General features: G+C 60.5%; 1 protein-coding gene across 1 annotated transcript; it reads right to left on the reverse strand.

The window, feature by feature from the left end:
- Positions 1 to 11,090: 11,090 nt before the first annotated feature.
- Positions 11,091 to 12,434, reverse strand: FOXD2 (forkhead box D2). Its single transcript, XM_087733215.1, is given in 3 exon segments — positions 11,091 to 11,588; positions 11,590 to 11,639; positions 11,642 to 12,434. Coding segments are annotated over 3 exon segments (1,341 nt in total).
- Positions 12,435 to 13,224: the final 790 nt, after the last annotated feature.

A 13,224-nucleotide genomic window follows, 5' to 3' on the forward strand; every position in this document is an offset into this window, starting at 1 on the left:
GCGGGGCAAAATTGGAGAGGGGATGCAGAAAATATTGTCACCGATTCATGGAATGGCGGGGGGGCGGGGGGGGGGGTGGTTTAAAACCCTGTGCCAATGCTGCCTGTGAAAGGGGGCGGCTCGGGGTTGCTTTCGGCCGGTGGTCCCCGCGCCCTGTGCAGGAGTTTGTGATGGAAAGTCTGCAAAAGCCATTAGGACTTTTGTGCTGGGGCACTAGAAAAGCAACGCAGACACCACTCACTTTTCTAAATAAACATTAGTCTTAAAAAGTTTGCACTGCTGACCCCCGCAGCTCTGATTACTTGTAATTCTCTGAACCATATTTTAAGGCTTCAAACTATTTTTTTTTTTTTTTTTTTTTTGCAGGGAGGGGGCGGATTTTGTTCGTTCCTCCCTGCAGCCGTGCCACAGATGTGCCGCCGGTACTGTGTGCTCCGGGGGCGGCGGGCCGGGGCGGGGGGGCCCCTGCCCACCCCCCAGGCATGTCCATATTTCCCAGCCCCGCAGCCACAGCTCCTCCGCACGTTCAGCTCCCTCCAAGTTCACCCGGAGAAGCTTTTTCTTCCTTTCTTCTTTTTTTGGAGATGTTGGGACCACATTCGCCATCCCGGTGCAGAGATGCCGTTCCCCTCTTAGGGCTCCCCGGGAGGGCAGAGGCGTGCGGGCTGCGGCCCCATCCCCACCAAGCTGTGCCCCCAAACAGCCCCGGGACCCCTCCCCAAACCCCCCCAAACAGCCCCGTCTTCGCAGCGCGGCGGAGGCAGCTGCACCGAGGTACCATCAGTGTAATTGGAAGGGTCACATGTTAAACCCTCGCTGTTGTTCGCGGTAATGTAGCTGTGTCCCTCGGTTGCACATTTACCGATTTCTCTCAAACCAACCATTGTCACAAGGTTCATTCCAGGAGGACTGATCCAATGGGTTGCCACGGCAACTATTAATGACATTAAAATAGAGGCAGCAGCCACCGCCCCCCCACTCCCGGGCACATCCCTCCCTCCGTGTCTCTCCCTCCTTAAAAACCGGCAGCAGCCCAGCAAAACCCCCAGCAAAACCCCGCACCTTTCCCGTCGGGGCAGCCCGGGGAATAACACCAGTCCCAGATGGAAACAAAGTTGGGGGGGTGGTTTGGGGGGGGTGGGGGTGGTTTATTTAAACCTTGCCCGGGAAAGCGGCCGAGGGAAAACAACCGAAAGGCGCGGAGCCGCCCCCGGCTCCCGCGGAAGGTGAAATTGACCAATTCTGGTCAGTTTCCAGCCTGGACGCGGGGAGCGGAGCGCTTTCCCGCCCGCGGGAAAGGGGCGCAGGCGGCCGGGATTTGGGAGCGGGAAGGAGCGAGAGGGTCGATCCCTGCCCGGAGCGGGGAAAATGGGCCAAACCTGTGGGTTATAAAGCCCCCGCCAAGGCACCTGCGGGATGGGCGGTGGGAGCCTCTCCCTCGGCCCGGACCCGCGCTGGAAATCCACTTTTCGCCACTTGGTTTTCGGGGAAACGTTTGTTTCCGATTGATTTTACTTTATTATTTCTCATCGGCGCTGGTACGCTGCTTTCCCGCATTTTTATTTTTCCCCTCGAAATTTGAGGGGAGAAAAGGTGTTTAAAAAAAGGACCCGTGATTCCTGTTATCACGAGCCACCCTTCCCTCTCGATTAATATTTCCCATCTGTTCTGTCCCAGGCACATGAAAAAGCGCGACCAAGGAATACTGTGCAAAAGCAAAAGGAAAATTCTGGGAATACCGACTATAATATATCAACTGGATCTGGCGGGGAGCTCCAATATGTGTGTTTTCCATATGGGAGAATGTACTGCCCGTCTCTCGTCGCCTGCAGCCGATAGCAGCGCCTGAAATCGGGCTCTCCGGGATTTCAGCGGCGCTTTCCCGAATATCTTTCCCGATCTCTGAACGCAACTGGGAAACGAGTCGTTTCTATCAATTCTCTCAATTTTTTTTTCCACGGGCGCCCGTGGGCAGGAGTTTAGCGGGCAAGAACGGAGGGGAAAGACCAGACGGCTCCGCTCAGAGCCGCGGTTTTATTTCCTCCGCCACAGCGAGCCCGACACCTGCCTGTGGTTGGGGTAAATCCCCACTCCGGGCAGAACCCGGAGCGTGCCCACGGCTGGCAGCGCCAAAAAAAAAGGGGGGGGGATTCGGCGCAACCCGAACCGGAGCCGCCCGCAGCCGGTTCACACGCGGTTTGCGGCGGCGGAGCGGCTTCCTCCAGCCGGCCCCGACGGCGGAGTTGGCGGCATCGGCTCCGGCTCCGGCACAGGGCCGCCCACGCCAAGCGCCCCGGGCCAGACGCGGGGGTGCTCCGGGCACCCCAATCGGGGCGCCCGTGGCGGGCGGGGAAGGGGCCGAGGAGCGCTGCGACAGGGACGGCGGGCTCCCGGGCTGCAGGGTCTGGGGGGCACCGCTTGGCCCCGGCCCCCCTGAGGGGCTGCGGCTCCGGAGCTGCCTCCCTCGCACAAAACCTCGGCAGACGCCGTGCTGCCCCTGGGGCGGGGGGCGCACCCTATTCTTAATGCCACCCACCTCTCAGCAGAGATGGGGAGGAGAGGACACGGGGACACCCCCCCCCGCAGCCTGGCCACAGGTTCCCCACCTCCGGCTGCAGCTGGAAAGCGCACTTGGGCTGGGGGGCACCCGGGGTGGGCGGTTTCTCCAGCCGCAGTTCCCCAAGGGGATCCGAGGGTGCGGTCTCCCCCCAGGAGCTGAGGCGGGGAAGAGCGGCCGGGATGGGGGGAAGGACCGGCCGGAGCCGCGGGAGAGACGGAGAGGCGGCCGCGGGTGGGTCTCCCCTCCCGCAGGGTTAAGGGGGGGTCCCGGCCCCCAGCCACAACTCCAGCTCCTTGGGACAAGAGCGCAGTGGGTGTGGGACCCTCCGCGGTGCGGCGGGAGGGGAGCCCCGGGGCGAGGGGAGGCTGCCGGGGACGCAGCCGGGGCTCAGTTCGCCGCAGCGCTCGGGAGGCCAGAAATGCCCTTTTCGACAATCTCCTGAGCTCAAGAGCCGTCAGAAACGTCTCTCTGAAGTGATCCTCTTGGCAGGGGCTTATTGAAAGAGATACGCAGAGTAGGAGCATGCCCGAGAAGACATGGGAGCGTTGTGGGGCAGGGGAGAAAATGAAATCAAAACCGAATTCAAAAGAGGGAAAGAGAGAGAGAAAGGTGGGAAAACGAAATTTTCCTCCTTGTGAAACGTGTCGGGCTTCTCCGGAGCAACTGCAGAAGGGAGGCCTTTCCACCAGGGTGGATAAATTTACTCGTGTCCCACATGACCGAGGGTGGGGGACCCGGGGCTGGAGGGGAAGAGAAAGGTCATGGGACTGGGATTTGGGTTGTAAATCACAGAGGAGACGTGGATTTCAGTGCCGGGACCCGGGTTAGGTGGCAGCGGCCTCGGGTTTTGCAAGAGAAGTAATTAAATAGGAAAAAGAAAAAACAAAAAAGAAAAAAGAAAAAAGAAAAAAAAAAGGGCGGGGGAGGGGGGAGAAAGGGTATTTCAGAAATAACCCCAGTAAAATTTCGGGGCGTGTGTTTGGGGGGCATAGATCCAGGAAAGCGTCGCTGGGAGACCCTGCTCGCCTAGGGAAGGGGTCGCCCCCCTCATCACCCCCGGGCCGGCGGTGGGTGCTCGGCGCTGCACCCCGCTCCGGCTCAGAAGGAGCCCTCCCTCCCGCCTGGCCCCGGTTCTCGGCTCCGGCTCTCGGCCGAGCCCTGCCCGCTCCTTTTGTTGCCTCTATTTTGCGGCCACGTCTCTCTCTCGGGGGAAGGGGAGATCACAGGAGCGCTGCAGGCGGGAGGGGGCGGCCAGCGCTGCCCCGCCAGCCGCCCCGCATCCCCCTCCCCTCGCCCCACGCACCCTGCCGGGACCTGCCGCGGCCCGGGGCGAGGGGGGTCCGTCTGGCTGGATCCTGGTATTTTTTGGCCCCATACCCAGACGAAGGAAGTTTTTTTCCTTCTCCACTTACTTTGTTTAAATTTAAAGCGACAGCGGCGGCCCCTCCGTCCCCGGCCCGCCGGGGGTCCGGCCCGCCGCGGCTCAGCCCCTGTCACAGCTCTGCTCCCACTCGGCTGTAGGGTTTCCTACACCCGGGGTCTTGTCCTGTGTCTCTCCCCCGCTTTCCCTCTGCCCAGGGCCGATGGGGAGGCACCATGGGGGACACCCAGGTAATCTCGTCCGGGTTGGGGGAAAAAATTCCCACGGATTTTGCAGGGAGTCCGGCTGGAATTAAAGGCGATCGTGCGCGCCGCAGACGGCTCTCACTGCTGAGGAGTGATTTGGGGGGGGGAGTGGGGGTCATTCAGGTTACACGGACTTGCCGAGGACTCTCCGCTCGCCTCCGTCGGCAGGGAAAAGTGGAGCATCTGGGGATTTTTGCGAGAGTGAAAGGAATCGCCGGTGTTGGTTTAACCCGTTTCAAAACCCCGGTATTAAGGAAAGAGGAATGTAATTTCACTTAAAAGGCGGGTTAGCGCGGGGAAATCGAAATCTGATCGAAACGGACAGGGACGGCCCCGAAAAGCGCTTCTCTACCACCCTGCGACACGGAGCCCGACCCTCCTTCCCCAGAAAGGATCAGGGGGTGGGCGAAACTCCACCAAATCTGTAATTAGGAAGACCCCGAGGCACCGACGCGAAGCCTCCCCTGTAGGAACGGAGACACAAACTCATTACACCCCTCCGGGCTCCCGCCCGACCTCGCAGCGGGGAGATGATCTGCCTCGCAGGTTTTCATTCGGGTTTACGAGACCCGCTTTGGCACACGGAGAGACGAACGAGTACAATTCACTCCATATATCTAATTTATCCGCATCCCGAGGGGAGGGATGCGGGCAGGCAGGGCGGTTAGGAAGCCAGGCATCCCGCCTGCCCGCGGCTGGGAAAGGCCGCCGGGCACCGGGCTCCGAGCTGCTCGGTACCGGCTGCCCAGCGGCACCGGGGCGGGCGGACGAGCCGGTTCCCGGGCGGCGGGCGGGCGCATCCCGGTACTGTCCACCCGAGGAGATCATTAGCATTTGAATGACCAGGAAGGGTTGGAAACGCGCGATCAGACCCTGCTGCCAGTGTTTTTTTCTCCCGTCCCGGATCGCAGCGTCACCTGTTGCTGCCACGGGTTTGGGGCGCCAAGCTGCATCTTATTTAATAAAATAATAAAATGCGAACTGGTTCCGCACGGGCACCGGGCCCCGTCCGAGCCCGGGGGAAGCGGGGACCGGCACAGGCTCGCCCCTGCAACCCCGCCTGGGCCGGGGATGCTGCCTGCCGCACGGACCCCCCGGTAACGGCACCGGCGGGCCGGTGAAAAGGGGGGTGTACGGGGATGTGCTCCCGGGGCCGGGGTGCTGGGCTCCGGGAAACGCGCCCTGAGCTGCCCCGCAGCCCACCGGGCACAGGCAGGGGAACCGCCGAGCCCGGGGGGGGCGCCGCCAGTGTCTCCCCTGGTTCAAAGGAGGGGAGACCCCCCACGCTGCGGCCCGGCGAGTGATTCCCGGGGGTGGACAGAGCTGGAAACCTCCTGGAGAGAGAGGGAAAGAGGCCCTCGATGAAGCAGAGATGAAGCGGGTGAGACTGGAGAGACCGACAGCGAGAGAAAGAGGGAGGAAAAAAGGAAGATGAAAAGAGGGAGAAAGATAAAAGGAGCGAGAGTGCGAAAGGAACGAGGAAAAGAGGCAGAAAGAGAGGAAAAAAACAAAAGAGAGAGAAAAGACCAAGGGAAAGAGGGGGAGAGACAAAGAGAAAGAGAGAGAAAAAAGAGAATAAGAGAGAAAGAGGAAAAACAAAAGAGAGAGGAAAAACCGCGGGAAAGAGGGAGAAAGAGAGGAATGGCAAAATAGAGACAGAAAGATGAGAGGGGAGAGAGAAAAAGAGATAAAGAGAAAAAGAGGGAGAAAGGGAAAAAGAAACAGGGAAACAGAACAGCAAAAGAGAGAAAAAAGAGAAAGAGAGAAAAAAGAGAATGAGAGAAAGAGAGAGGAAGACATAGAAAGAAGGAGGGAGAGTGAGAAAAGAGAAAGAAAAAAGAAAAAAAGTAAAAAAATAAAAAAAAAAGTGAGAAAGAGAAAAGGCGAGAAAGAGAAAAGGCGAGGAAGAGGAGGAAGGAAAGACGAGCCGTGGTCCGGGAGGCAAGGGGAGAGCGTGGAGCCCCGGCCCCTCTCCTCGCCCAACAGAGAGAGGGGCGAGTGCAGGGCCCTGACCTACCGCGAACATCTCGAGGAGGATTTCGAAAGCACCAACTTAATTTCCAAGATAATTTTCCTGCGGCTGAGTCGGCTGCGACAGCTCCTCCCGCCCTCCCCAGATCGGAAAATGTTTTTTTTTTAAACCCTCGTTTCTCTACTTTCTGTGCCGGGAAAGGAAAGAAACGAAAGGGAAATGGGAAGGGAAAGAAGATGCTGGAGGGTGGTTATTTTCCAAAGTTACGAGGCAGGAAAATGTTTTCAGGTCGGGCACTGGGGCACAGGGAGACTGGGCGTTATTATTAAATCCTAAACCCACCGTGAAAACGGGAGTTTCTGCGCAGTCACAGGGAAGGGCCAGGGCAGGCCCGGAGGAAGGGCCGAGCTATTGGAAAAGATGCTCTTGATGTCTAAAGGTGGTTTCTATAATCCAGGTTGATTTATTTTTGTTCGGGGCTGCGAGGAACTAGAAAGAGAAAACCAAAAAGCTACCGGAGAAAGGAATAAGATCTTGACCTTTCCTAATTCTCCAAATCGGCAGTAATGGAAAGCAGAAGGTGCCAGGGGAGGAGGCAGGAGGCGAGGGCCGAGCGGGCGGTGCGGCGGGGCCGGTCGAGCCGGGGTCCCGCAGCCCGCAGCCGGCGGGTCGGAGCCCGGCTGGCGAGGGACGGGCCACTCGCTTCCCTCCTCGGGACCCGCTCTGCTTAACACGGGCTTAGTTAAGCGAAAGCAGAGAAAGAAATTGCACACACACACACCCCGCCACTGCGGTCCCGACGGTGGTATTCCGGGGCAGGATCGTTTTACCCCACCCCGATAAACCCGAGGAGAAAACCCCGTTTTCCGCCTCGTCCGGGCTGCGCACACACGGAAAACCGCCGCGAAGTAAATACACAGAGAGCATCGCGGTTTTGTTACAACCCCTTCATCTGACATATAGAAAGGAGAGGAGTGAGGGCACATTAAAAAAAAAAAAAAAATCAGCTCTACAGATGTCTGACCAAAGCCAAAGCAAGGCGGGGAAAGCCGCATCCCCCGGGCCCCGCTTGGGAACCGCCGCCGAGCCCAGCCCCGGCGCGAAAGGGAGAAGGGAAAAAAAAAAACCAAACCTGCGGCAAAGGATCGGGCCCCACGGCCGGAGCGGGGTCGCCACCGGCCCGGCTTTGCCCGGGGTTTAACGATGGCAAAACAACCACTGAAAGCAACACGGAGAACGGCGCGGATTTGCCTACGGACGAGAGGGAAGGGAAATGCCGGGTCGCCTTTTTGGCCAGGGACTCCCAAGCAGCGACTGCAACGGCTAATTATTTTCCTTTCAGTGCTCGGTTATTGCTGGTGTCCTCCCCGCCTCCCCCCCAATAAATAAATAAAACCCTCCTTTAGGCAGCGAGGCGTGAAAAATGATCCTCGTTGAACGCTTAAAAATAATGTCCCGTGAAGATCGGGGCTGCGGAGCCAGCCAGCCCCGTAATTAGGAGCCATCACCCGCCCTGCCTCGCCGAACCAAGATTTAGCGCTAACCCCCCGAGCCGAGCCCGGCCAGGGGCTCCCGGTCCCAGAGGAACCCCCCGGTCCCTTCCCCGCCGCCCCCCGCCCCGGCGGCTGGGAGCAGCCGGTTCCCGGGGGGTCTCCGCCGATCCCCCCTGGATTTCCCGAGCGGCGCAGATATTTGCAGGCGGCGTGAGTTTGACCGGGGCACGGAAAGAGCTCGGGTGCTTGAGGGAAATTTAGGGGACGGGAAAAATCTGAAGTTAGAGCCGCTTGGGGATCTTCACACCCCCCCAGAAAAAAAAAAAAAAAAACAAACCACAACGGCGCCGACGCTCACAGACCCCCGCAGGCCCGGGAGAGCCGAGCCCGGCCCGGCCGGCAGCTCCGGTAGCGGGCAGCCCGCCCGGCCCTTCCCGCGGGGGGCACCGCGGCTCCCGGTTACGGGGGGAAAATCCCCCCGCTCCAAAGTCAGCTCAGCTTCAATCCCGGCCGGCGACCGCGGCTTAAAACCCCGCAATGACTCCGCAAGGCAAAAGAAGGGGAAGGGAGCCGGGGAAAGGTGTCCCAGCCCTCGAAAGCCCCGAGCCCCCTCCCCTGTGCGTGTGGGGGAAGGGGTCTCTCCGGGGAAACACCGCTTCCCTGCAGAGAGGACCCCCCTCCATCCCTCCAAACCCTGAGACCACCAACTTGGAGAACCCCCTGCACCCAGCGAGACGCACTCCCTCATCCCCACGGGCACCGGCTGCTGTTTCTCAGCCGTTCCTGGCACCCTTGGCTCTTTTTCCTCCCGCACTTCGCAAACAAACAAGCCAAAAAAAAAATATTAAAAATCGCTACTTTATATTAAAATAACCCGCCCCCCCCCCCCTTCCAGACACACAACCACCACCCAGCCTCGCTGCACATCGCTTTCTTCCCTCGGATCCCGTCTCCTCAAAGCAGGCTCGGTTATTAAAGGAGGCTGAACAAAGATAGCCCCGAGAGCAGCTATCAGCGCATTTTAACTTCATCAAAGACTTCGGGGGAGAGGGAGAGGAGGGGTCTGGCACCTTCTAGTAATGAGCTTGTCAGGAACACCCCTGCCAGAGCAATTGAACGATTTGCACACAAGCAAAAGAAAAGGAGCTGGGAGGGAGGGAGGAAGGGGAAATGCTACAAAAGCCCCTTCAATTTCCAACCATGTGCTTGGCAATCTGGAAAATAGATTCATTGGCCTCCTCTTTTCTCCTATGTCGAGTCTTGTAGCCCCTTTTGTAGGAGCTGGACATGAAAGGGAGACAACCAAGTGCCGGACACGAAGATCGCTTTTCAAAAGCAAATGTGTGTGAAGGCGAGATGTGAGACCGCTCGCTGCGGGGAGGCGGCACGTTCAGGAACAACATCAACAAACTGCGCGGAGGTTCGAGGTGGCACAGACAGGGGCAGAGGAGGGGGGGGGGATAAAAAAGAGGGGGGAAGAAGAGAACAGAAAGGCCGACCCCACCACCACCACCCCCGGCGCACACCGCCCGGCTCCTGCCCGCGCCCCGGCGGGCCCCGCACAAAGCCCCGCTCGCCCGGGGACCGGCTCCGTCCCCCGTTCCCTGCCTCGTACGTCTCAGCTTTTCTGTTTTTCTCCTTCTCCTTCAAGCTGGCTGCACGGGCAGAAAGGCCTCGAGTCTTTAGATCAGGGTCCCTGCCAACAAACAAACCGAAGAGCCACGTTTGGTCCCTGAAAAAAATAAATGGGGGGGGGGGAGGTTTGGAGGAGAAGGGAGCTCTTAAAGATGTTTATTTACTTTGTAAGTTGTTGCAAAATTTAGACGGAGATCAAGTTTCATTCGGTCATTCAAATGCTGCAGGCCCAAGGGGGACGTGTGTGCGGGGGGGAAACCCTCCAACTTATTTTCTCATGTGTCAACTTTTCCAAACAAAATAAAGGGAGGCGGAGGGGGGAGAGAAGGGATAACCTTTCTCCCGGCCCCCACCTCCCTCCCCCTGGAAAGAGACAGAGGGTTGTTTTTTGGGGGGCGACACCAAAAAGCAAACAAAGAAATAAAAAATAAAATTAACAAACAAAAAAAAAATCCGGGAGGTCCTTTCCCTTGCCGGCCCGTGGACCCAGAGCGGGGACCCCCCCGGGGAAGGGGCCGGGGAAGGCACCGCCGGTGAGGCAGCCCGCAGCGGTGGGGAGGGAGGCGGCGCGGAGCAGCCCCGCGCAAGCTGCGCGCCCGGCCGCGGAGGGGAGGGCTCAGCCCCGCCGGCCTCGGGCAGCGAAACTCCGCGGCCGGCCCGAGGAGTGGGAGCCACTCGCTTCCCCGAGGCCCGAGCGGGGCTCTCGGCTCTCAGCGTGACAAAGGACATCGCAAAGAACGATTGGGATTATTATTTTTTTTTTTTAACCAGGTCACAAACATTTATTAATTTACACCAACGGTGGACAAAATTCTGTTGCCTTTTCCACATCAAATTATTCACAGATTCTCTCAATAAAATAGATATGACGGATGCACAACCAGTGAAGAGTTAACTGGACTCCGCTCATTAGCTCCCGAATAATCTATATACAAATAATTACCAATACACCAAAAAACCCACGCACGGAGGGGGTGGGAAAACGGGGGATCAAAAAAAAAAAAAACAGTATGGGAATTCTCCAAACTTCCTGACGGATCGGATTTTCTTTTAAACGTGCATTTGAATGTTTCATTGGGAAAAAAAAAAAATAAACCGCAGTCCTGAGTTTCACCGACTTTTCTTCTTCTTAAAAATAAAGAAACCCTAAACAGTGCCTTTTAAAACCAAACCCGAAGCTTCAAAGAAACTAAAAATAAGATCGAGCCATTAAAACGTTTTCTTTGAGAGCAGGGGAGAGACAGACACACATGGCAAAACCGCCCGGGAGAGACTCGCAGGAATGAAAACGGGCTGGCTGCGCCCGGGGGCGGCTGCAGCTCCCCTGGCCACTTTCCCAGGCGATTTGGGGGACCCCCGCGGAAAACCCGCACCTCTCAAAGGAAACATTTCCCACCCTGAGACCGTTTCTTTCTTAACATCCCCCCTTCATCCCCCGCAAGACGTTGCGTGTTCAACCAGCCCAGGTCCCAGCTTATGTTACGGCCACTTTATAAATACGCTTTGGCGCTTGCGGGACGAACTCGTGTTATTCTTTCCTCCCTCCCGCCATCCCGATTTATTTAATTTTTTTTTTCCCCGAGCAAAGAGACACAAACAGATCTGGATGCCACAGAGCCTAGAAATAAAGTAAAAATTAAAAAAAAAAAAAAAAGAGGAAATATTTCCTACCTTAAAACACAACAGGAGGAGATGGGGGGGGACGGGGAGAGGGAAGGGGAGCAGTTTCGGAGGAGGGGGGAGAGCTGGGAAGGGGCCGTTTGCTTCGCGACTCTCCCCCCCCCCCCCCCTTCCCCAGCACGCTTTAAAAATGACAGCTGCTCAGGGATGTGATTTTACTGGAAAAGTTCTGGGCCGGCTGCAGGAGCGGCTCGTGTGCCAGGCTGACCTGGGGCTGTGCCGGGGCCAAGGCGGGGCTGAGCACGGCCAGGACCTGCGCCGGGGGGCCCGCCTGGCCGGCGGGGTAGGGCGCGGCGGGCGCGGCGCTGGGGTTGGTGCTGGGCGGCGGGGGCACGGCCCCCCCGATGATGTTGTCTATGGAAAAAGAGGGCCGGGAGGGGTGGTTGGTGCCGCCGCCGCCGCTGCCACCGCCGCCGGCGGGCGTGGGGTCCGGCTTGAGGGTCTGGAGGAGGGCGGCGGGCAGGGCGGTGGGGCTCAGCTGGGGGTGGTAGAAGGATTTCCTGCAGTTCAGCTCGCCGCCCAGGAAGGAGGGCAGCCCCGAGGCGGCGGAGAAGACGGAGGCGGCGGCGGGAGGCGGCGGAGCCGGTAACGGGCAGTGCGGCGCCGGGAAGGGGAAGGCGCCCGCGGCGCCGCCGCCTCCGCCGCCGGGGTGGTGGTGGTGGTGGTGGGGGTAGCCCTGGAGCTGCAGGCCGTAGTTGTAGCCGTAGGGTCCGTAGGCGAAGCCGGGCAGGAAGGCGGCGGGGTCGGCGGCCCCGGCCCGCAGCAGCAGCTCGGGGTGCGGCGGGTGCAGCTGCTGCTGCCGCTTGAAGCGCTTCCTCCGGCGCAGGAAGCTCCCGTTGTCGAACATGTCGGCGGACTCGGGGTCCAGCGTCCAGTAGTTGCCCTTGCCCGGGTTGCCGGGCTCCCGGGGGATCTTGACGAAGCAGTCGTTGAGGGAGAGGTTGTGGCGGATGCTGTTCTGCCAGGCGGGGAACTTCTCCCGGTAGTAGGGGAAGCGCCCGCTGATGAACTCGCAGATCTCGCTCAGCGTCAGCCGCTTCTTGGGGCTCTGCAGGATGGCCATGGTGATGAGGGCGATGTAGGAGTAGGGCGGCTTCACCAGCGGGTTCTTCCCCGCCGCGCCGCCGCCGCCGCCCGCGGGCGCCTTGTCCCCGGGCGCGGCGCCGCGGGCGCAGGCCGGCTCCGAGCCGCCGGCGGGGGAAAGCCGCTCCGGGGACCCCCCCATGCGCGCCTTGGCGGCCCCGCTCCGCGGCAGGGCGAGCCCCAGCGGATCGCCGCCGTCCTCCTCGTCCTCCTCCTCCTCGTCCTCCTCCTCCTCCTCCTCCTCGTCCTCGCTGTACTTGCCCCCATCCTGGGGCGGGCCCACCACGTCGATATCCGCGTCCTCCACCTCGGAGAGCGGCTCTTCCTCCGGGGAGCGCTCGGACATGATCCCGCAGCCGCCGCCGCCGCTGCTGCCCAAAGTCATTGTTGTGCGGCCGGGGCGGCCGGGGCCGGGCTCCCCCCCCCACCTAGCGGCGGCTCCCGGGATGGGCCCGGGGCCGTGCCGGAGGGCTGCGGCCGCCGCTGGGACTCCGCGTCCCGGCGCCGCCGCTCCGCGCCCCGTTCGCCGCGCCGCTGCTGGCGGGGCCGCGGCAGGGCTGCGGGGTGGTGGCTGCGGAGGGAGGGGCGGCGGAGGGGGCGCGGGGCGGGGGCGGAGGGACGGGGCGCCCGCAGGCTGGGCAGGGAGCTTGGAAGCAGCGATAATAAATAATAGTAATAATGATAATAAAAGGAGAGAGAGAGAGAGAAAGAGAGAGGGAAAAAAGGAGGAAGGAGGGGAAAAAAAAAAAAAAAGCGGGGGGTGCAGAGGCTCCTTGGCAGGGCTGGGGGGAGAGAGAGGGGGAGGGAGGGAGGGGCGGGGGAAGAGGGAGGGGGGAGGGCAGAAGTTGGGAAGGCGGCTCCCCCCTCCCCACCCCTCCCGAGCTGGGACCCGGTGGAAACGCTCCCACTCTGCGCCTCCTGCCAGCGCTCCCCAGGCCTTTATACGGCCGCCCCGGCATCACGTGCCGCCCGCCGCCCGCCGCAGCCCCCCCGGGGCACGGCGAGGGGCTGCCCGGCCCGGCCCGCGTCCCCGGGGAGCGCGGCCGCCGCCCCCGGCGGGGATGCTTTCGAGGAAAGGCGCTGCCCGCTCCCCCGGCCCTCGGGTGCCCCCGGCTGCGCCTGGAGCCGGCTGGGGCGGGAGCGGGGGGCCGGCGCTGGAAAAAGCCATCCCCCCC

This window comes from Nipponia nippon, unplaced genomic scaffold (genome assembly GCF_047370975.1).
Source record: "Nipponia nippon isolate SJK-2023a ecotype South Korea unplaced genomic scaffold, ASM4737097v1 scaffold_5, whole genome shotgun sequence".
Lineage (NCBI taxonomy): Eukaryota > Metazoa > Chordata > Aves > Pelecaniformes > Threskiornithidae > Nipponia > Nipponia nippon.